Source organism: Parasteatoda tepidariorum, chromosome 4 (genome assembly GCF_043381705.1).
Source record: "Parasteatoda tepidariorum isolate YZ-2023 chromosome 4, CAS_Ptep_4.0, whole genome shotgun sequence".
Lineage (NCBI taxonomy): Eukaryota > Metazoa > Arthropoda > Arachnida > Araneae > Theridiidae > Parasteatoda > Parasteatoda tepidariorum.
This window is the reverse complement of record NC_092207.1, coordinates 58,854,827-58,880,078: the sequence shown is the minus strand read 5'-3', so window position 1 is coordinate 58,880,078 and position 25,252 is coordinate 58,854,827. Positions and strand designations below refer to the sequence as shown.

Here is a 25,252-nt window from a genome sequence, read left to right as displayed (position 1 = left end):
AAGGGTAACCAATGATCCGTCAAGGAGGATATTTTACGTCAGCACTGTGGTAGGTGCAAGCCGGATACGGAAATCGTGTCGAGCAATCATTGCAGGGAATCGAACCCGGCTCACCTCGTTGGAAGGCGAATGCTCTATCCCCTGAGCCACCACGGCTCTTTTTGCAATATTGCCAAAAGGCTTAAATACTTCAAACAATGTTTTTATTTAAGAGATTTTAAATATTTTAGGAAGGGCGCAAGTGCGAGATTTGCCATAGGCGCTTCTTTCCATAGATACGCCTCTGGATGGATCAAACAATCACTTTGCTGTCACTCAAACCGTGGGAGCTACTCGTGATTTTCCTCTCAAATGCTAGGTTAATTCCATCAAAAAGTCCCGAACGAAAACTAGCTTGTCCCAATACTTGATCCAGGAATTCCTTTGTTTTCTAGGTTGGATAAAAAAACTACATGGACACAGAGTTAAACATTGATAGTCGTAAAATCAGAATAGGGTCTTCTTTCTGTTCAATGCCGGTTATGAAATAAAATATATTGAAATCAGTATCAATGTCTCCTTAAAAGACATGATGGGACAGGGCTAAAGAAAGAATTGAAGGGCTAATTCACTCCTTTGAAGAATCTCTCTCCGCGCCAAACCTCCGATATCGCCGTGACATCACAGGCGGCGCAAAGCTTGAACTTTTACTTAAAGAACGAGTCTTTCGATCTAACTGGCTCTAACTATTATTGGAGCATTCCTTTTTGCTACTTATTCCAAAACATTCGTTGTTTTCTGTAATCATTTTCCTCAGTTTTTTGAAGTGAATCACAAAAATTTAAAATTATTAACGAAACGCCAATTTGGGCGATTGTAACTTGCAAAATTCTGATAGAAACACAAAAGGAAAAGATATAATTTTCCATGTGTTGTCTAAAGTAAATGAACAACTACGTAAAGAATAGCTTCAATATTGTAAACGAAATGACTCAGTTAATATAAAATATGCACGAATATGTAGTAAGCATTTCTTAAAAGAAGATTATGAAGATGATATGAGAAATCGCTAGCTTGGATTGCTGATTAGAAATATTTCAAAATCTACTGCAATACCGAGAGTAAATTTTCTTCTTTACAAACAATTTCTTCTCGGCAAGAAGGATTGAATAAACGCAAAGTGTTGGTTTGTGGTTCGTTTCAGATTTTTATTAGAATTCGTCATCTAAATTGAAACCACCCTGTTACTTCAAAAAGAAATGCAGGGGAAAAAATTAAAAAATGGATAAGGTCAAAGGAAATAAGAACTTAAACAAAAAGTATAAATAATTAATAGTTAAAATTCTCTTAATTGCATAGCATAGTTTTTAATGAAGTTATTCTAAATATTTATGATTTCTTTAATTGTACGCTTTTAAATTTAAATATCTATAAGCAATTGTAAAGTTTCTAATATTATTCTGAACCTAAATTATTATTTGGTTTCATTAATTAGCGAAGGTTGCTGTTTCCTAATGATTAAGTATAAACAAATTGTCATTAACAGCATATTTTAAAATCATGATTCTAAATTTAACCTAAATTTACAAATTATTGTTATCGAACAATATGTAGCTAAAAAAGTGTCGATATGTGCTTTAATTTTTTTAATAACAAAAATTGAAACTGAAAATTTCAAAATAAAGTATTTATAGCTTCATTTACGTCAACTAGTAAAATATTTTTATTACTTTAAAATGGTATTTAATTTCAAATTATGGTCAAGAAATTTTTTTAAACTATGTTTTTGAACGGAAATAATGTGTTAATTGTATAAAGTTTGAAAGCTAATATCAAGAAAAAGTCGAACTTATTTTTACAGAGAGAATGATGCTAAGTTTTCATAATATCTTAGCTTGCGATCTCCGAGATCTGTGTGCGGCATGACGTCACGAGGACAGAAATCGTAGCTTCAGCTCTAAGAGAGAAATGAACTAGCCCTTCTTTCTTCTCTTTAGCCCTGTGATGGGATGTCATGCGGCTATCCAACATGATGTTCTTTAAAGACCATAAAACTTGTTTCCATAATCACTGATTTCTTGGTCATGAGAGGGCATGTAGCATTTCCTAGGTATGTAAAATGCATAAACAAATGAATCACTCTGAATAACTTTCGATCTATTGATCAGATTTTCATGCATTAGAACTTAATTTAATGACTCGAGGGGATGGCTTCAAATATGGTAATTAATTAGTGCAGGCGATATTTCAAGTTACGAAATTAGACACAAAAACGCATTTTCTCTTAATAAACATATTTTTCTCAATAGATTTGGATTTCTGACCCTCAAAATATATGGGATAACTGCAATCTAGAAAAGATGGCTCTAATTGTTTGGTCAAGAGAGCGGTCAAAAATTTGAGCCCCTTAATCGGAATTTTACTTCTCTCGTATCTCGCCATAGTGCGGTAAAATTTTAGGTGAATTGAAATTTTTTTCACTCAATTATAAAATTCATTTATCCAATGATAATACCACGGAGAATATAAAATGATTTTTTATTATTATTTATTATTTTATTAAATAATAGTCTGTAAGATATACAAATAAAAATTTTTGTAAGATATGAACTGTAAGATATACAAATTTTTACATCATTTTAAAAAATATAATTCAATTAGAAAAATGAAAAAAAAATTTGAACGAAATCAATCTAATAGTTCTTGAAAAATCGAACATTAAAGATGTCGAATATTTAAAACGTGATTTCTAATTAGCTATTCAACCAATTTCATCCAAATTTTGTATTTTGCTTCACGAAATTACATTTTTTAAAATAATGTAAAACTTTGTGTACCTTAAAATCCATTAATTTATAATTGTGTAGCTTAAATTATTAAATAAAATAATAAAACTAGTAAATAATTGTTGATACTATTTTTTCCATGGCATTATGCTTAGATCAACGAGTTTTTTAAGTTTCGACAGAAATTCATTAATTTACTTAATTTATCCAGTTATAGAGTAACATCAACATTTAAGGGGTTCAAACTTTCGTCCCCTCTTCTGACCAAACTATTGGCACTAGCACAAACATATTTCCTAAATTGCTGCTACCCTCTATATTTTAGGCTTTATGAATCATAATCCGTCGAAAAAACGGTATCTTTATTCAGCGAACGTATGTTTTTGTGTCTGATATCGTAAGTTAAAGTATCGTCTGTACTAACTAATTAGCATATTTGAGGTCGCCCCTTGATCCATTTAATTGAGTACTAGGCCTATTCTTTTTTTTCTTTTTGCCCAATGATTTCTTTTTTTTTGCGCATTGTACATTCATATGGAGAGAGAACCTACCCTCCCGTATCCGAGAAATCAATTATTGTTGAAGCTAAAGTTTGATGGTCTGGGAAGACTTTATTTTGGAGGTTATGTGACTCTTTCCGATGTCATTGAAAGGATTAGTGCTACTTTTTTGAGTGAAGATATATGTTTTTTGGAGCAGTATTTTTTGTTGGGGGGGGGTGTCAGTTGATTATGATTTTATTTTTATGAATGACAGTGTGTGGCCACATAAACCTCATCTTACCGAGAATTTTTTAGAGTAGGAAGTCATTGGCACAGTCATATTGACCATTCAGCTCGACAGACCTGAATCCGACCGAGAATTCTTGGGACAAATTAGTGCTTTGAATTTTCCTCCACATCTTCTCTGCCCATTTCGGTGAAAGGCAAATATATTGGCAGAAGTAAGTAAGTTCGATGCGAGTGAAAAAAAGTGCAAAATCAATAAATCGTTATTTATTAACTCTACGAAATTATGCATAAAATTCAAAACTGAAGGTTTTTTACCCGATAAACTGAAAATGCATTCGTTCTTTCTTTTTGTTTAATAAACACATATGTTCCGTCTTAATTTCTATATTACAGCCTAATTACCAAGTACGACCTTAATGTATGGTGTCTGATACCCTTTTATGGTGGATAGGTTCTTAATTTATTTACATATATATTCGTTTATTTGTAAATAACCAAAAATGAGAGGGGACCCTGACTGTAAACTCTGCTTGTTTACGGAATATTTGTTTTTTTTAACCGAAGGTTTTACTCACTATGAAAAATGACGACGCCCACTGAAATGGTAGACAAGATGTTGCAACTCAAACGGAGACGAAAAACTACCAGAAGTAATAAATAATACAAGTTTTTCAACTGGCATTAATAGTTTAAAAGATGATTTTGCCACATTGCATGATACGGTTCCCAGCAGATCACCGAAGTCAAGCATCACTGGCTGCGGTCAGTGTGCGGGTGGGTGACCACTTGGATTAGTCTGCGTAGGACCCAGGGTGTGTCCCGCAGTGGACTGATCGTTAAGACACGGTTCCCAGCAGATCACCGAAGTCAAGCATCACTGGCTACGGTCAGTGTGCGGGTGGGTGACCACTTGGATCAGTCTGCGTAGGGACCGAGGGTGTGCGGTATTGGTCCTCGTTAAACTGTGCTACCGTAAAGTGCTCGACTTCGCTTGCAGGTCGTCGGGCTACCGAAGCGGGAGTGCCATCTCCTCTGCAGAGGACCAAAATTGTGATGGCACGTCTTCGGATCATCGTCATGGATGTTTCCCAGACCGTCACCAATAGCCCATTGTGCAGCTCTAGTGCGACGTAAATTAACTACAACAACCCCATTGCGTGAGTTGACCTAACGACATCACTCTTTACCAATAGATGACAGATTTAACGTCCTTCAATAGTTTTCCATTATCAAAATAGGTTACTAAATCGCAACCTTTGAAAAGGAAATGGATACAAGAAAACCATTTTTGTCAATGATTGTCAAATTCTAGGCGTCAACGGGAGCACTGAAGAAAATACATTTCAAAAAGAAATCAAATAAGAATTTTCGGACCTAAGCCAAAAACCTGATACAAAATGTCTGATCTTGATATCAACACCAAAGTTTTATGATCCTTCAGGAATGTTTGCTCCACTATCAGTCATTAGGAGGATTATATTCCAAGACACATGGCTCACGGGGACGAAATTTTACCGCCAGGTATCGCTAAGCAATGGCATGCATGGTCATCAAAATTACACTGCTTAAACGATATACACATAACAAGAAGGATTGAAACATCTGCAAACTTTGATGATTCTTTACATATATTTTGTGATGCTTCTGAACGAGCTTATGGTTCTGTATTCTATATCAGAAAGTTCGAAACGCAAGAAAGCTACCTAAGATAAAAGAGGATAATGTATTACTTCTCCAGAAAGAGCTTCGTCTTCTCCAAATGTGGAAAACTGCTCTTGTTCTCAAACTAATACTTGGGTGAGACGGAGTTGTGAGAATTGTCCATTTCAAATACGGGGACAAGATCTTGTAGTGTCTTCTACAACTGGCCATTCCCTTGGAGGGGAGGATGTCAAAAACCAAGAATTGGAGGTTAGCATAAAATGCACTGACTGTTCTTTACTTTTAAACAAACCAAAAAATATATTTCTTTCTTTTCTGTCATACTTTATGTTTAATAAATACTTGCATTCCGTGTAAATTATATTTCAGTCGAATAACCGAGTTCAATCTTATCTTAATAAAAATAATACCATTTTAGAAAAAAGAAATAATATTATTTGTTACCCCTCCCAGTAGCTTTACGTTATAAGATTAAGCAAAACACGTTTTTAACAATTCATTAGATACGAATAAAGATTAACTCTACTGTGAAATTGAAAAAACAACGCAAGTGCTTTACAATATATTTCGAGAAAAGGGACTCGACAACTATTTTCTTTCTATTGCGAATGTTATGACCGCTGAAATAGAATTTAAAAAAGCTGATGGAACAAAATTTATTTTGGAAAAATAATTTTTTCAAAATATGGAGCTTATCATACATAGAGGCCAAATGTATAAAAACCTCAATTTTGAATTTCTATTGCTCGACAGAACTGCATTGAGTATCGTTTGGCATGATACTGTTGTCCGAGGTTAACTTATGATAGTCAAAATTTACCGCGATCTAGCAATTTTCTCCGGTATTTATCGCTTTCGAAGGACTGTAAGAAAACCTATTTCAGTTAATATCTATTTCCAAAATAAACTAAGCATCATTGGTGTCAATTGGATTGGCATGGAAATTATTTACGTTTCTCCGAAAAGTAAAAAAAAAACACTTTGTCCCTTTGTCAAATTGCCTCCTAAGTCCTCCATGAAGGTGCATTTCTCCCAATACTTAATCCAGGAGTATCCTTGTCCTCTGTGTTGGGTTCAAGATTACAAAGTTACGAAGTTGAACATTGGTAGTCCCGAACCCAAAATAGGGTCAGCTGTTAAACTATGGTTAGAAAATAAAATATAATGTCCTCGAGGCTTAAGAGTTGGTAAAGTTTAAACACGGTTGAGTGGTTGCGCAGCTTGGTTCGGATACCAGATGGTTACCATTTACCCTCCGAGCTAAATTGTGGTATAGAGCATGCATAATCCAGTTTTTCGAATCATGAAATGACAAATCCGAAATTGTCGTCAAATGTACATTAGTGAAACTCAACAACCAAATTAAATAAAAACATGCTGATTTTGAAACTTCAGTTAACAGTTAACTTTTCGTCTTCTTCATAAATTCAATCGATAGATTATATTTTGAATGGCAGTGTTCTCGAATCCCACCGTAACCCGGATGTATCGTTGTGATGTCATTCCCTAACTTGCGCTATCTGTTCTTCAACTTGTCATAAGCCTCAAGTCGCTCTTTAAAATGAGCACCTCCTTATGTATATGTAACAATGCATAATAAAAATATGCTGAATCCATTGAACAATTACAAAGTAGGGTTGTAAGTTCGTAGATCTTTCCACCAGCGATTTCCATAGTTTTCAATGAGTCAGGAGTTCGTTGCCAAATTGTCACCAGTATAGTGAGTTTGAGACTGAGGTGTGTTCTCACACTTCTATAGTATTGTTTCTTTACTATTTTCTAGAAAATGTACTAAACAGTTTTAATAAAGCGAATATATTTTAAGCTTATTAATATATTTTTGCTTTTAATTTTAAAAAAAATGCTATATAAAACTTCCAAAAATATTTTATCATTTTTTTTTACTAGATCAAAAATACTTTCTATATATTAAAAACTGTGTACTACATTCTTAACAAAACATATTGCAGCTTATTTAAGAATAATTTTCAAACAAATAAATTCAATATTTTTTCTTAAAGCTTTCTTGAAAATTTTGCTATATTTGTGCAAACGACCAGAGGTATTTACTCCGACTTTAGGGGCCTTGGTAGCCAAGTGGTTCAAAAATCGGACTCCGATCTGGAGGGGCCGGGTTTATATCCTCGACTCCGCTAGGATCCACCGAGTACATGCCATATACGCGCTCGTAAAATTCGTGGAGTCGAAAGCCTTGTAGTCGGTCGCTGATCTGTACCATTGGTACGAGGATCTGGATAAAATTCCCTTCCCCTTTAGATCTATTAAATTAAATTAAGAATTACTAAATTAAGGAAGTGACCTCACAAATTAGATCACCTCTGCACCTCTCATTTGTGATGACATGATGACATGTCTTCGGATCATCCTCAGGGATGTTTTCCAGACCTTCGCATATATCCCACTGTTCAGCATTAGTAAATCAAACTACCTAAAATATTCTGATTTCGAGTATATGCTCTTCTTCTTGTTTTACCATAAACAACACACATGCTCAGATTGACAAGTTCAGTAACCCTTGGTGCACAAATTAGAAAGAAAAATTATAAGAAAATTTTCATAAAGTATAATTTGTACTTTTCTTCCTTGATACGATCATTCAAAGACACGTCGTTTTTATTTTATTTATAAAAAAGTATCTAAACAAGTAGTAAAATATTAATAAATTATAATAATAACATTACGAACGAAATTATTTCACATTTACGTAACAAGAACAATGATTTCAGCCGAGATGAAGATATTTCTATTACACCTAACATTTATCTTGAAGCCACTAATCCATGATGATTGCTTGCAATTTCGAATATTTCATACTTCGCGCGGTATTCGGAAAGTAGGCCAGAAAGCGAGAATAAACAAGAAACAAAGAAAACAAAGTCTTTCAAAAAAAGAGCATTGGAGGCAGTCGGATTAAATCTAATACCGGTTTATACCACGGTTCAAGAAGTTAGACAAAAGTAGGAGAAAAAATAATTAGAAAAAAAATCAACCTTTTGCTGCCCCTGACCAGATCTACCAGTCTTTTTGAGACGAATGGGTTTTCTTCAGTTTCGATTCAGAACAGCTAAGGTGGTTGTGCTGAACGGTTAACGCCAGTGTGCTTGTGGAGTTGAGAGGACATTCGGTGAAAGCAACTGTTCTTTTCGATTCGCAAACGATTTCGATTAAAACATGGAATAAAATTTTACCTTAATGTGGATTATCGAGCTGTGATAATAAGGTGTTCCTTAATGTGAGGTATACATTCATGTTGAAGGTACGTAGATTTTGAGTTTTATCTGTGTCAAAATCCTTACCGGTTATTGTCCTTGGAAGTTAGGAGACGTTCTAAAAAAACACGTGTTTGTGTTTTTAATGGAATTGAGAAGTAGGACAAACAAAAACGTACTAACATTGTAGAGAGTTATAATGTGAATCGAAAAAAGTTGATAATTCATTTTATTGATAATTATGATGTTAATAGATAAAAGTTATTAATTAATTTTAATAAGAGTATTTAATATTACACATTTAAACATTTTATAAATAAAATTTCAATTAAAACTTTTTAGATATTTCGTTGAAATAGAAGCAGGAATATTGTATGTATAGTTGATTTGTTATCACAGTAGCATTTAGGCCTTTAAAATTTTTCGGATTTATTATAAGATAATGACTTTATTTTAAAAAAAATATTTTTCAACAAGTAAATACGCCTCTTCCAGAAATGAACAATGTCCAATTCTCTTTCAACGATTCCCTTATTGGATTACAGATTACATATTGAATATTGTAGATTATATATTGATATTGAATATTTTCTTTTTTTTTCAAATTCCATTCCTAAATGCGAACAATTTAAAATTTTTCCTTGTTTTTTCTTCTTTAAATTTGACACAATTATTTCCTTTTTATGTAAACAATGCTTGAGACAAATATTTGGAGTTAAGCGTTTAACAGCCCCGCTTAAATAATTATTCAAAAATGTTTCAATATATCTCTTTTTCTTATTCCACAATTTTGAAATATGAACAGTTTTTGTGCGTGCCCTTTAAGATGCTTTCATTTCTATTTTACCTATATGATAGAAAACAAGGCTTTCGAATTCTCAATATTTAAGTTATAAAAATTAAATTTAAAGTAAATTAAAATTTTTATAATTATTAAAAAGAATTTATTTGAATATCACCGGCGTAGGGTCCTTTATAGTCCTGACATTTTGAAACCCAGGACAAACGGTCTATTAACCCCAAACTAAATAATTTATATCATAGCTTCTTAAACTGTGTGTCGTGACCTCTAGCAGGATCTCGCAGTTAAATGTGAGGAAAGGTGAGCAACCTATTTTCTATAATCTCCTTCTTTAAAGAAATCTAAGTACCTCAAAAAAAAAAATTTCAAGTTGAAAACTTTAAGAAATTTTTAAGATTAGCATCGTTAAAATTTTTAATGAGGATTTGCATGAATAAATGTTTAAACAAAAACTTGATTTACACAATTAAAACAACCATTACAAATTTAAATTGAGTAATACGATACAATACAAAACTGAGTTTCTATTTTTAACTAAAGAAAAGCACTGATTAAAAAGGGATTAGAAATATTATATATAGCACCATCATAAAAAAATTCCTTAAAAAAGGTTATTAATTCAGTTCATTTTCAAATTATCCCAGTTATTATAGTATTACATTTTAGTTTTTAACTTATAACTTTATATTATAACTTAGACTTCACAGTTTTTTTTAAATGCAATTTATATATTATTTCTTTTATTAAAAATTAAGATTTTAACAATTTAGTTAGTAACTTATAATAGTATTTTAACTTAGTCCTCACGGTATTTTTTTAAAATGCGATTAATAAATTTTTTCTTTTATTAAGAATTAAAATTTTAAAAGCTTTCACTTTTTTATTTGTAAAACACCTCAACCTTTTGAGCTCATACTTTTTTTCCCATGGCAAGGAATACAATATGCAAGTTTTTAAATACGATTTTTTAGTTAAGTATTTTAAAGTTTGCCTAAATTTTTCCGTGAAGTAGATAAATCAATAATTATAACTTTAAATATTTGTCCAAAAATTACTCAGAGCTGTTTAAATCTAGTGAAATAAAGAAGATTAAGAAGCTAAATTTAATTTTTAGTTTACGACGGCTATTTTTGTTACGGTTGAAACCAATGAACTATAACCCTCCTACTTTGTATAGTGCTCTTTACCGCCATGCCCATGTCTTCCTCTTAAATGACGTAGGGTGAAAATAACTACCGGGAAATCATTCTCTTGAACTAAAGAGATAATTTTGCTCTAACGTTGAGGGATATCCATAATAGTGACACAAAATTCTCCACGTGTGTATGCTATAATTTTTGCATTTGCCATAATTTTTATAAAACCTAGAAATCGATGCTTTGTTTACGTTGTTATTTTTCACTGTCAAAAATAGCTATTAAAATAAAATAAGCTAAGAAATTAAAGCTGTTTTAAAGTATTGTTCAACATCTTCCTTTAAATAGAACAATAAAATCAATGATTAAGTTTTTAATATCGTGCTTTTAAATGTTCTCTGTATTAAGGAAGTTAATCTTGAGTTTTTTTATAGGTTTATGCAAATAAAGTGAATTAAGTTTGTTTGGTTGCTTAAATTCCCTCTTGTTCTAGCGATACATATATTGTGAGAATTCTATTAGAATTCTTCTGATTTGAATAGGGACTGTTTTCGTATCAAGCAAATGTTTTTTTATCCTTTTCAAAAATCAAATAGTAGCTAACAGAAGAAAATATTCATTTAGTTAAAAAAATAATTTCTTTTTTTGCGCCATGGCATACAAAAAAATACAATCTTTAGTGGGTTAAGTTAAATAAATTAGATTGAGTAAAGAAGTTTTTCTCATGCTTCCGTTACTCCCGACTCTGTTTTATAGAGAAAAAAACTGATTGTACAGACTTTAATTTAAAATTAACTCACAATAAAATTAAAAAATATACGTATTCGCATGCTTTTAAATTTATACTCTTTAAGTCAATTTAAAAAGTTTTTTTTATCAATAAATGCATTATTATTAAGATGTAATTATTTTTTTCAGACATAATTTAATAACTATTTGGATCAGCGTTTTTTTGCTATTGAAATTTGAATGAAATGAAGCTAAATGCTTAATCAAATTGGATAAGGAGGATTATCTGAGCTCTTCTAGCGATTGTGAATAAAAATTCTCAACTAACGTTATTTAGATATGTGCAGAATATTACTTGAATTGATATTTTGTGCAGTGAATACGCAGAATTGATATTTTTTGCTGCAAATGGGTCAAATGGGTTAATGGGTCAAAAATTGTGACTCTAAATACTATTTGACTAAAAATACTTGAAATTTTTTTTAAAAAATCACAGATTTTGTCAATTTACTTGCGTTAGCGCTTAAAAGTTACTGTTTCTTTACAGGAATATTTGTTCAAAATTTTACAGCTATAACTTAATATCTTCTGCAACCTCAACCAGAATTCGGATTGGTTCATTGAGGAAGCAGAATTGAATCTTCTGAAACGATATCTTCTGCTGCCAAAATTTATTAATCCGATCTTTGCCTTTAAAACGAAGTTATAATTCCAAACTTTTGTGCAGATATTCTTGTTAAGAAATGGTAACTTTTTAGTACTGCCGAAAACCGATCGAAAAGATTTATTATTTGTTTCAACTTCAAGAATTTTTAGCCATTTTTAACAATTTTTGATCAATAAAGGTTGAAGAAGATATCCGTTTCAGTTCTAAAGTTTCTATACACTTTTTTGATGATAGCAGTCTCTAATATTTCTGCACTATACCACTGAGAGATATTAGATACTCCGACTTTTCAACCCATCCAATTGAATACGCTTTACTGATAGTAAGGCATTGTAACAAAGATTATTGCTAGAGAACTGAACATAAACTATTTATCTTGGATTTTGCAAAATTGAATTAAAATGTTCATTGTTTAAATAGAATTTAATATAATTTCCAAACAGAGTATTACATTCAAGACCTTTTTCTATCATAACCATCATATTTGTCACTACATCCCAGGGTGAGCCAAGCTAGTTAGGTGGGCTTACGTGTGTCCAGGACCCATTAAGCTATGTCGGCTGCAACGTTGCTACTGGAAAAGTCTCCTAAGTCGTGTAGGTCATTGGTAAGACAAAGAGTAAAACTCGGGTCCTCCAGATTGTAGGTTATGCACGGGGCTGATTACTCCATCCAGTAAAAAAATCCTTTTTATAAAATCACTACATTTTTTACGAATGTTTTTTCCCATCCTGTCTTATCCCAAAAGGAAATATTATTAAAAACGTAGCGAAACATCTCAACTGTTCTAATATCCATTATGTTTGATAGGGTATAAATCTTAATATAGGGAATAAGTTTGATTAAAAAACGTTTTTATAACTCAAATGTCTATTGAATAAAAATAGTTTTAAAACAAAAGAGTCTTGAAATCATTTAAAAACAAAAGAACGTCGTAAAGCAAAGTTTTGTTTAGAAATGCCGTGAATTTAACTAAACAATACAATATGACCCCGATTTGTTCTTGACCAAAAGAATAAACTACAGCGTCTATCCACTGAAGTGCATAATTTTTAATGCTAGAACCATTATCACGTCTTATATCAAACATTCCTTTAAGAGAACTTTTTCTATTGACTTAGATTTTTTTATGTTGATTTCAAAATTGAAATCTCAAAGTTTACATATGTTATATCAATGAAATTAGTAAGTTTTTTTAAAGATAAGCTAAGAGTAGGCATATGGATATGAATTTAATTCTTCAGTACATGTTCACATACATTTATTATTCGTTTTTTATTAATTATACATTTATTATACATGCATTTTATTCTAAATATATTTATTGCATTTTTATTATCAATACATTTGCATACACATTGTTTATTATACATAGTTTATAATTCTACTTTTGCCTACATACTAAATAATTTTTTTTATTAAACATGATTTTATTGCATAAAAGTGGGCTGTTTAGAAAGTTTACATACGCAAAAGTATTGTTTTAAGAAAATCATTAATATACTGTCCTCTAACTGTTTCTTTATGAAGTTGAGATTGGAATTCGAAATATAATAAAAACTTAAACTCTTAAAAATAAAATATATAGTTAATCCTTTGTCATATAATATTTAAATGTTTATCTAACTACTTTTTCTAGTAGAGAAACGCATAAAAAAATAATAGGAAATATGCACTTTGTTTTACTTTACTTCTTACAATAAATGTGCAAAAGATATTTTGTTTGATAACTTCTCACCATATTTCCTTTCAATTTAGTTCACACAAATCAATTCTTTTATCATTTCTCGAACTGACTTATGCAAAAATTTTGAAAATTTGAAATTAAATTATAAAAAGCTTTTAAGACATTTTATTGTTAAACAGAAGATTTTCAGAAAGCTTCTTTTTCAATTTAACATTTAAGAAATAGCACAAGTTTTCAGTATCTGATATGACCCGTATGCTTATTCTTACGTAGAAGAATAATCGTATTACTGAATTAAAATGTTATAAAACAATTGTACCCAATCTTTCAACCTTGAAACTCTTTCTCTCGCTTTTAATTTATAGACAAAGAATTAATTTTCAAAACCCCCAATACTTTATATTTATATTAGAAAAAATTTTATTATAAAATTTTCCTTTTGTTCAGTAGTCAGTTGTAGCATTTTTAACAGTGGCCCTCTTTTAAAACATGTGGCCCCTTTTCCAAACGTTGAAAGTTTTAAATGATTGAAAAGCAGCAACTTAAAATTAATTATGTAAGGCATTTCTATTGAAGCGTTTCGCAAAATATGGTAAACATTACAATGTTCATTTTCAAAATAAGAATACAATTTAAAAATCAAGCGTGAAATAAAGCACCTTAGAAATATTATAAAATATTTATAATAATTTTTTATTTAATAATGATAATAATAATAATAATAATAATTCTGCATGAAGTGCATTTTTGATGAAACAAGTGAAGACGGAGTGGTGATTGGCAGACAATTTTTTAATCGCCATTTGTCATATTTCGTCGCACTGTGACCGAAGGGGGCTGTTAATTTTGCCGTAGGGTTTATATGCCTTTATTTTTTCAGTACATGAAAAATTTTTATGGGTATTTGTATTAATATTTTAATTTTGCTTCAAATGTACACATTTTGGTACCTGCTAATAGATAACGAATGTAAAAGAAAATTTTAAACTATTAAAAATTGCGTGGCTGTGCCTCAGATAGTTTGAAGGTTAAGAAACTACGAACGTTCAATCAACATTTCATCGAGTAGCAGTTTAAACCGTAAAGAAACTATGCATTTTGTAAATAAATCTAATGTAAATAAATCCATTTCGTGGTAAAATTGTGAATTGAACTGTGTTAAGTGAAGCAAAATTATCATATTCATCACATTGTCACATTTATTATAGTCTTGTTGAATCTTTTTTTTATCAATAGATTAGTTTTCAATGTATTGCATATATTGCTGACAATGTAAGAAAAACAGGTATTCTATTGAATATTTAGGCATTTTATAGAATGCCTAGAGTTTTCAAGCAATGATAATAATGTAATATACATAAATTATAATAATTATTATATCCTTTACCTAGGCACTATATATAATACTTTGGCATTGTATATACCACCCAAATATTGCGTATGGTACCTAGACATTGCACTGAATGATAAATTATCCATTTAGGCAAAATATGAAAAATTTAAATTATGAATCTACTATTTAATAGCTGTTCATTAACTCAAAAATTTTATTTTGAAAAAAGATGGAGAATAAAAGGTCGCAATTAAAGAGGTTTATAATACATGTCACCGGCAATGCAGGAACCACTAGCAATCTATACAATTCTTATTGATCAGGAATTAGAGCAAATAAAAAAGTGTTTTTTTCTGAAAAATTAATACCCAAGATATTTTTTGACAAAAAGCTTTAATATGTTGTTATAAATTATGCCTGAAAACTCCCCTACAGTCTTCTGCACGCTTCCACCTTTTTATAACAGCCGACCCAATTTTTGGGGTTTACTCCGCAGCCTTGCAATTTTGAACCCAATCCAAAAGACAAGGGAATTCCTGGATCAAGTATTGGGATAAATTTGCCTTAGTGGAGGAGGGAAGCTTTTTGATGGATATGGGGTGCGATTTGAGGAGAAGAAAAGAATTTCTTATAATCAGGATGGTGAGGCATATTTTCGGATGTATTTTTTTACGCTTAATCGAAACAGATCAATATCGAATTAATCAGACTAATATTTTAGAAGTCATAAGTGTTTTACGAACAAAAAGTACAAATTTGAATTTGCACCTATCTATTCATTTGATGTAGCTACTTAAACAAGTGAGACATTGCTTCAACGTATTCTTTTACACTGAATTGAAAGAGACTATACACATCTTAATGTAAAGTATAGTTCAAAAGTAACAATAGTTTTTATGCATAAATTAGCGTATGCACTTTACATTGCTATTCAGGAATTCTTTGAACATGTAATGTATAGTTTTCGATGTAATTTTTCACGTTGAATTGAATGAAATCATATTCTGCAGGTTTGTCGTTTGGCATTTTATAGAATCTATAAAATGCTGTATTTCAATCTTTGCAGGCAACACATAAAAGGTGCACTTTTTAATGCTATAACATCAGACCTTTTAAATCAGTTAGGATTTATAGGTTTCAGCAAAAAAACTTAGCTCTTAAATATGCTTTGCTTGTTTATTTTGACAATCTATTAAGTTTGATTCATTAAATAAGAAGGCGATAGATTATATATTTTTTTATAAATAATTTAATTGTAAATCTAAACAGCACAATGCTATAGCAATTGCACCACGCTTTAATAAGTTAGGGGTTGACAATTGCGTACGCTTTGTTTGATTATTTTGGCAATCTGTTAAGTCTGATTCATTAATTAAGATGGCGATAAATTATTTATTTTCATTATTTATTTAATTGTAAATTTTAAAAAAGAAGTTCCAAATGGTCTGAAAATAAAAAAATTGGTCCTTTTTTTAATGCTGTTATTTTAATTAATTAGTCAAAAGATAACCTGAATTTAAATATTTTATAGAACTATGATTTCGGAACAAATGATTTAATTAACAAGATTTAATATTTTCATTTCAAATAATTTTCCTCAAAGCTCATTTCGTCTAAATTAAAAGGCATGACGTTAGGCTATTTCGAAAGAAAGAATGTAATAAGAAATTGCGATTTTATTCTTCAAGGCGATTAATATCAAAAAATTTCTATTATAATAATCATAAATTCTTATCTTAAATTTCGACCCAAAAAAAGGTTAGTTAATATACTGAGACATTATCATATCTAAGAATTTGCTTAAGATTTTATTACACAAACAAATATAACTTATCTAGTTTTCTAAAATAAAGAAACTAGGATTGTATGTAAATATGATAAACACTAATTAAAAACTGAACATTTTAAATTTATTGCTGAGGGGAGTTGGTAGGGTGTATACCATTAATGCTAAAACTGACCTTTTTCAAAGTACCTTCCGCATGAATAAATGTAATAACAAATAAAATATTGCTTCAGTTATGTTTTCACAGAATATTTGCATACAAAAGTTCACACTGTGTTAACTGTTAATACATATCTTTGGCCGATTTTTTTTTTAAAAATTATGAACTGAAAACTTTAAATTTTTTAAAAAATTTCATCATTTTTGAGCAAAAATCTTTCATAACTCAAAAAGTATTCTTGATAACGCTAAAATATTATCGCAGCATACAACTGATATAATCTCAAATATCCACAAAAAATTTTAAAGCGATATCATAAAAAGTTTTTTAGAAAAACTTGATCGAAAAAGATCAGTTTTAGCATTATTAATACAGGACCTACAGACTCCCTTTAATTAAGGTGTAAATCGAAATTCTTAGAGAAATATAATAATATCAAATTTTTCCAATCTCAAATAGTTAAGGTTTAAAAATGCGTTTTATTTAAATATAAAATCATTAATCTATCGATGTGTAATGTCATTTAAATGGTTAAGACTTATTCTATGCCAAAAATAAGCTAGCTCGTTAAACAATAAAAAAATATTCTTTAATTTAAAATTGAAAAATTTCCAATCTGGAACTGATNAGAATTATATTTAAATATCTTAAAATTGACCCACTGTACCCCCTTCTCCCCTAAGCTAGCTCGTTAAACAATAAAAAAATATTCTTTAATTTAAAATTGAAAAATTTCCTATCTGGAACTGATGATTGCATTGTGTATTATAACTCTTTATAAAAATAATTATAACATCTACTTTTCAATCCAATTTCAAAATGTTAATTCAAAAAATAAATAAATTATTTTTATTAAAAGAATTTTCATTTAGAAAATCTTTTATCAAACAAGTCTTTTTATTAAACAAATCTTTTTATTTTCATTATTTTTAATTAATTAATCTGTAAGGATATTGTCATATCAAACAGTTTATCTAAAACTTCATTTTATCAATATAACTAAGTGATCTAGTTTTGTAAAATCAAAGACAAGGAAATTTCATTCATTTAAAATTAACAATTAATGCCTATATGAGTCAGAAATCGTTGAGGATAATTACAGCGTTTCATTTTCCTGTTTAAATTCATAAAAGTTCTGTTTTCTTTTGATGGATGAGATAACATTACCCATTGATCAAAACTTTCATGACAGAAATGTTTATTATGCTTTTAATAAACCATTACTGCTTGTATTAGTTGAGAATTTGTTCTATAATTAAGTTTGCTTTTCCTCGATTATTTTTTTCCCACTTATGTTATCACTCTTAGATTCTCCCAATTCACACGGAGATTTGTGCTTTAGAAATGTTACAGGAATTTTCATAAAGGCTTTCGAAGTGTAAAAAGATACGGAATCTTCGTTTTACTTCCTTAAAAGTATCTTGTTTCCGGTATAATTAATAGTTTAATGGCCGGGTCCTTAAAACTATGCGGGCTTATGATGTCTGCAAAGCAAAAGTTTAACTTACTATTAATTGATCATATTATCATTTAAAAAAATTTTTATAAAGGTTACAATTTATTGTTTTTTTTTTAAAAAAAAGAAGCACTTCTTATAATGAACAGGATTTTATAAGAATGAATTATTTTCCTTACATCCACTGGGTTACTTTTGAATTTCTCATTTTTTAACTTATTTTTAATTAATTTTTTCATTAATTAGGACACAAGAGCAAAGACTGAAAAATGCTCGGTTTAATGAAAGTGAAATACTAATTAAAATTTCTTATTTTACTGTTTTCTACTCTAACCCGTGAAATTTCGAATTATAATATTAGAAAAGTTCTTCTACTATATTTGCTAAAATTTAATTCATAAAAGCTGTTTTTTTTTTAAAAAAAAATAGTATGCTCAATAACAAATGACAACATATTACTGAATGACGACACAATGATGTGTGAAAAATAACACAATGAGTAATAAAACATAATATAACACTATGATAAATAATATAATAGCAATTTAAACTAAATCACATATTATACATAATAATATATAATAATAATAATATATAGTATATAATAATAATGAATAATAACATAATAATAAATAATATAAAATAATAATAATGAATAATAACATAATAATAAAAATTATAATAATAACATAATAAAACATAATATAACATAAATAAAAATTACATAAATAACATATTTAATGGTTTTTATAAGTTAGCTAAGTCAAAACACTTAAGTTTTCATTCCTAGAAAATTTAAACATTGTCAAAATATAATAAATTTTGAACTAAAATCACATATTTTACGTATTTTATGAATTGTGAATTTTAGTTCCTATGGATAAGTGAAGTAATAAATACGGTACTTTTCGTTTAGTCGGGTGAAAGCGAAAAGTCGCCAAAAAATGTCGAACTGAAATAATTTATTGTTATTTTTTTTAACACTCAAAATTTTTAAATAAGTAAGCAAAATAGGAAAAAGTTAAATAAAATTTTAAAAAAGTTTAATTTTGTTGCGCCCGGCTAACCGAAATGTACCAGAAATACTGTACTTTATAATTTTCAATGAAGACTACTATCCAGAGAAGTGTTTAATAAAATAAATTTTAATAAAAATGAGTAATTACGTATTCTTAATTAAAATTTGTCAATTAGTTGTAAAAAACAAATATAAAAAAATTGTTTTGGCTTATGTTTATAGATTGATTAAACAGTAAGATTCGTTATTTCAGTAAGCAAATAAATACTATAAGGTGTATTATAAAGTGCTAAAGTTTAGTAAAATAGACGAGACTTGTTAATTTCTGTATGTCTTGTAACGTTTTTTTGGAATTTTAGACATTTACAGTTAATTTCACGACATATTTTTAAATACGAAATATGAATAAATTAATTATATCATACGAGTTAATGTGATTTAACGAAAGTAACGAAATGATTAAAAGGAACCGGGTGTGTATTTTTTTGTAAAATTTATCTTTTCGCCACATGAAAACGTGAGGTCGTGAAAGTAATAAAATCAACGAAAGCAATCGCTTGCATGAACAAATGCATAGAAATATTATTTATGCTCTTATGACAACCATTTGCTGAAACACAATAGAATATCATCACCATTGAACTAGTTCCGCCAAGAAGCTATCATACCTCAGAAGTTTTTGCAATAGAGGCAAGATTATTGAATATCATAAATGGTGAGGCGTTTACCCGGTAGCAGACATATAATTGACACAGTTTTCTGACAATATGACTTCTAAGAGCTAGTCTCAATTGTAAAACTTTTTTTTTTCAACTTGAAAAAAAAATGTTGAAAAACTTTTTTTTTTGTTGCCATTCTTTTTCCTGATCATTAAAATATCGTCTGCTTTCAATTACTAACTAGCAGCAAATAAAACATTTTGATTTTAGTATTCTTATATTTTTTATGATTTTTTTTTTAGAATGATTATCATTTGAAAGGAAAAGTAATATCACATGTCGAAATTATATTTTGCAAATGAGTTTTTTTACGATCTTGCAACAAAACAATCTTTTGATATTAATGTTTTTATGCTAATTCTCTGAGATCACACAGACATTTATTACAGCACAATATCTCGTGACTTTGCAATAAGCAATAATTCTAATTATCTTAAAATATTAAGTTTATATTATGTATGAGTCATGCATTTCTTCCAAAAAAGCTCTAAAAAGTTGAACTGTTTTCTTTTTGAGATATTCATTTTTACAAAGAACTTTTGCGACAAACTTTTTGAAGTCGTATTCTTTAATTTAGATACATTTGAAAAATTATTTGCTCTTCAAAAAGAACTTAAAAAGGAAGTGTACTATTGAAAGTTAGAAATCAACTAAATTTTTCTAATGAAAATTTAATTGCTTTAATTTTACTATGAAATATGAGGTTTATATGTCGAAAGGAAAGAAAGTTCTATCAAATATTACTGCAAATTTTTTAATACCTAGAAAGGGAATTTATGTTTAAAGAAAAACAAAAAGATCGAGGGTAAAATAATTTATTATGTGCACTGAAATTTCTGTAGTTACACTATGTTTTAAGTTCATGTTAATTTAAAATTCTCTATGATACCATTAGATTTAGAAGAATGTTTTTGAACACATTAAGTTATAAAAAAGGTTTTTTTAATCGACATTATGTGCCCTTAAATAGAATTAACGAAAATTTGGAGATTTTTAACATGGAATGTTCTGCATTATAAATTTGAGCCATGCAAATTCCCATTAATTAATTTTTCAATTTTTTACTTATATAATTCACACTAAAATTTTAATATGACTACTAAAAACTAGTATTGATAATTAATGTTAATGCGCCCAAAGCAGATTAATATTTCGCTCTGCAATTTTAATATGAACGAGTAGCATAATGAGTAAGTCTAAGAGCACTGTAAAAAAATTTCGGATCAATTTCTGATAAAAAAAAATACCGGCACTCGGGGTGTTGGTACTTTTTACCATAAAATCTATTTTTACCGAAATATGTTATGGAACAAAGAAATCTGATGTACCATAATTTTTACATTAATAATTACCGTACTCCCTGAATTACTCCAATTAAATAAATATTGCTTAATGAAATTGCGGTATAAAATTTTATAGAAAAATATTTTACGGTAAAATGGATTTTACGTATGATGCATCCAAAGTACCGGTACTTTATACCATAATTTGGACAGAAATTTTTGTAGTGTATTATTGCTTTAAATACATAAAAAAAAAGTAAAGTTTTATGTGAGCTAACTATCTCTGCACGTGAGGATAAATAAAAATTACTATTTTTGCGCGTTATTGCATTCCCGCTTCATATTGCAATCCGATTTATCAAAGTGGTTTTATAAGAGAGGTATCCGTTTTATGCACCTGTTATCATTATAAACAGAAACTCTAGGTTATGTTAGTTTTAAAATATTTTCCAAATATTGAACCATTTTCTTCATGCAAATTATTCAATGTTAAAATTTTTTTCCTGATTAAATGCATTTAGTTATAGACCAATATAAATATATTAAGTGTAATGTTACTTGGGCGAAAATGTTTTTATAAAAGCAAATCTAGTGCGAACTAAAATACCAACAATAAACACCCTTTATCTTTGAGAATAAAAATGCAATATAATAGATATAAGAGCTGAGTTTAAGACATATTGAGAATTACTTGCTTATTTTTTCTTCATTTGATCGATAATTTATTACTGCACAGGATATTACAAACTTTGGGATGAACATCGAAACATTGAAACCGGGGTTTATCATTGTTTTCCAATAACTATTACTTTTCAACTTATTACTTTTTATAAGTTAATAATAATATCAAAATCTGTGTTTGTTTATAAATTTCACTTAAAAACCTTTATAATTACGCGTATGAAGTATTCGATGTTAAACAATATTACATTATATGATCTATTTTCACGGAATGAATAAAGTTTACAGAAATTACCACTTATAATCTGGAAATTAAACAAGAAAAATAAAGGTAAAAAGCGATACATAATTTCTTTAAAAAAAATTACGTGGAATACTTTTTGTGAGTGATAAATATGCAAAGATTTATATACCAAGCGGTAATAAAATATGCTTCTTGTTGAGACATCTCCTTCCATTCTTTGTTAAGCAGATCATTTCCATTTATAAAGAACTTACATCTTATTCTCTTTTGCAATATATCGCACATATTAGTAGCAACAATTTTATTAATTCAGAAGAGCCAGAATTTGAAACGAGTAGCAACAGTATTCTTAATTCTGAAGAGTCAAAATTTGAAACGTGTAGCAACAGTTAGTAGCAGCAATTTTCTTAATTTAGAAGAGTCAAAATTTAAAGCGAATTCACGTGGGGTGAAAAATTCTGATAAATTACCATACTATATGGTAATGACATTTTTGGTGGAAAAAAACATAATTATGGTTAATAAAACCAAGATATACAGTATTTACACCATTTATTTGGTAAGTTTTCCGTTCATACGGTAACAGTTTACTGAAAATTTTGATTTACAAAATTATGGTTCTTATTAACACACAATTTACCCCAACGAATTCAGGCGGGGGAAAAAATTCTGATAAATTACCGTACTATGGTAATGACATTTCTGGTGAAAAAAAAGCATATTTCTGATTAATAAAACCAAAATGTACAGAATTTACACCATTCATTTGGTAAATCTTCTGTTCATATGGTAACGGCTTACTGAAAATTATGAGATTCAAAATTTGCTTCTGATTGCCACATAATTTGTAAAAAATACAGAACAGAAAAATAAATTTAACCGAATAAATATTTTTATACCACGATCTAAGGTACCATTATAAAAATACCAAAATTTATTACATTTACCAGACTTTATCACATTATATAAAACCATTTTTTACCGTTAATTTTACCAAAATAATTACTGAAATTATTACAAAAACGCTTCTATAAAAATTTCCGAGTTTCTTCGAGTTACAATAGAGCTAGATATACCGTAAATTTTCCCACATTCTGGTAGTTTTGACCATACTTTTTTTCTCAGTGCATCGTACACAAGCTCATCGTGAAATAGAGGTCTAAGGAACGGTTTCTCCCTTCCGAGTTGATAAAAAAAAATTATTTATTTTGTGTTTCAACTTTTATACAGTAATAGTCAGCTAATTATATATTAATTACTCTTATAACTCCAACACTCATGTACGGGATTTAAAGAATCAGAGCATTTAAGCAGTGCTTTAGAAAAAAAATTTCAAGGTAATCAATAATTTGCGAGGGTTCCTTTGTTTTACAACTATACAACTGAAAATTGTAATAATTTTAAAGCGGTACAAAGAAAAAAATAAAACAACGTTTTAAAAAAATTAACAAATGGCGTTTTTCAATGAAAAAAAGTTTCTTTTTTGAAATACGCAGGGCCAATAGCAAATATTTAAATTACAATGCAAGGTAATTTTTTCTCATTGTTTCTGCAAATAGCGACAAAGGTAAGAAATAATTTAATGAACTATATTTTGCTAAAACGCCACATTAAAAAGAAAAAATACGAAGTAGCTAAAAGTCTCCAAAAAAAATTTTACACCAAAAAAAAAACCATTCAAAAATATAATAATCATACATGTTCATTAAAGAAACATGAAGTCAATGTGTGAAGATTGCTTTGATTTATAAGTTTCTCCTATTTTAAGAATGTAATTTCGATACATAGTATTTTGAGACTTAATTCAAGACTCATAATTTAGGATATATCATTTTAATATGTGCGAAAAGGCAACAAACTTTAAAAAAAAAACTGAGAAAAAAGACGATTTTTTTCTTCAAAATTCTAGCTAAATCTAATAACCTCAAAACGATTTTCTAACCTACCAAGTTTTTAAAAAAAACTTATATAAAACATTAAAAAAAAATCTGATGAGGACGACTATGTTGTTGACAAGAAAAGTGTTAACGCATAAATAATTCACTCCGTTCTCATTATCATTGTTTTCTTTGATCGATTCTTCACGCAAAACACATTATCAATACATTAGGAAGCATTTTCCTATTTTGTGTTTATTGGAGCGTAAAACAAAAGGATTTCCTACAAATATCCACAGCTGTATCTATCAACCTGCACCATTACATCTTATTTATTATATTTTGTACTATGGCCAATGAATTGTTAATGAGTATTGAATATGATTTGATAATCAACATAAACAGTCGATCAGGTAGATTAAAAAAATATTTTCACCGTTAAATAGTTCTTGATTAATGATGCTTTCAATACGAGAGGCTTAGGATTTTCGACCTACTTTTGATAAAATTATTTTTTTTTTATTCAAAATAAGATACATAAATTTCCAGTGTTTTTTTTTCTCTTTTGCTTTTTTTCAACGCATGCGTATATTTTTTGAACTGCAATTAGTTTTAAAAAAATATTTAAACTATACTGTTTTTAAAGATGTTTCAAAAACACTAAAACTTAGTCAATTAGCGCTTATTTCCTTTCATAAAAAAAAGCTGTCCTGCTCAATTTTCCTAGAAAACTGCATTTAAATCAGTATCTCTGTTTAACTAATCATTCGACTCATATACTCGGAATCAAAAACATATTAACACTTTTAATTTCCCTATTTAGAAAATTTTATTTTTAATTAATTCCTTGATTTGATAATCAACATTAACAGTCAATTAGGCAGATTAAAAAAACATTTCCACATAAAATATTTCTTGATGCTTTTTCTACTTTTTGACCTATTTCTGATACAATTATTTTCATTTAAAATAAAATACATATCTTTCCAGTGTTTTTTTTAAAACTTTTTTTAATGGGGTGCATATTTTTGAAATTGAACAATAGTAATTTTTATAAAATATTTATATATAATCTTTATATATATATATATATATATATATATATATTACAATAAGTAAATACTTTTGTATTAATAAAAGAATTAAATCTCTTTCGTTTTTATAAAATGTCTTTGTTAAAGAATAAGCGTAGAGAGATTCTATTTTGGGAATTCAAGGCTGAAAACATACCATTGAAATATAAATAGATTTATATTTCAAAGGAAGAGTTATTTTTAGAATCGTTC

General features: G+C 28.8%; 2 protein-coding genes across 5 annotated transcripts in view; one reads left to right on the top strand and one right to left on the bottom strand.

Annotated features, from left to right (window-relative positions):
- Nucleotides 1-8,283, bottom strand: part of LOC107451376 (MYG1 exonuclease) — a 25,114-nt gene extending 16,831 nt beyond the window's left edge. The window contains exon 1 of the mRNA XM_071179911.1: nucleotides 8,170-8,283. The gene's annotated coding sequence lies outside the window, so the exon portion shown is untranslated. The remainder of the gene's footprint in view (nucleotides 1-8,169) is intronic.
- LOC107451385 (chitin synthase chs-2) overlaps nucleotides 5,233-25,252 on the top strand; it is a 70,896-nt gene continuing 50,876 nt past the window's right edge. For 2 of the 4 annotated variants that reach the window (XM_071179908.1, XM_071179909.1), the window contains exon 1: nucleotides 8,519-8,546. In XM_071179908.1, the coding sequence (XP_071036009.1) occupies nucleotides 8,534-8,546 (13 nt within the window). In that variant the 5' untranslated portion in view covers nucleotides 8,519-8,533. Of the gene's footprint in view, nucleotides 5,408-8,234; nucleotides 8,436-8,518; nucleotides 8,547-25,252 lie in introns of those variants that run through there. The other 2 variants (XM_043057390.2, XM_043057383.2) reach the window with 2 other exon arrangements.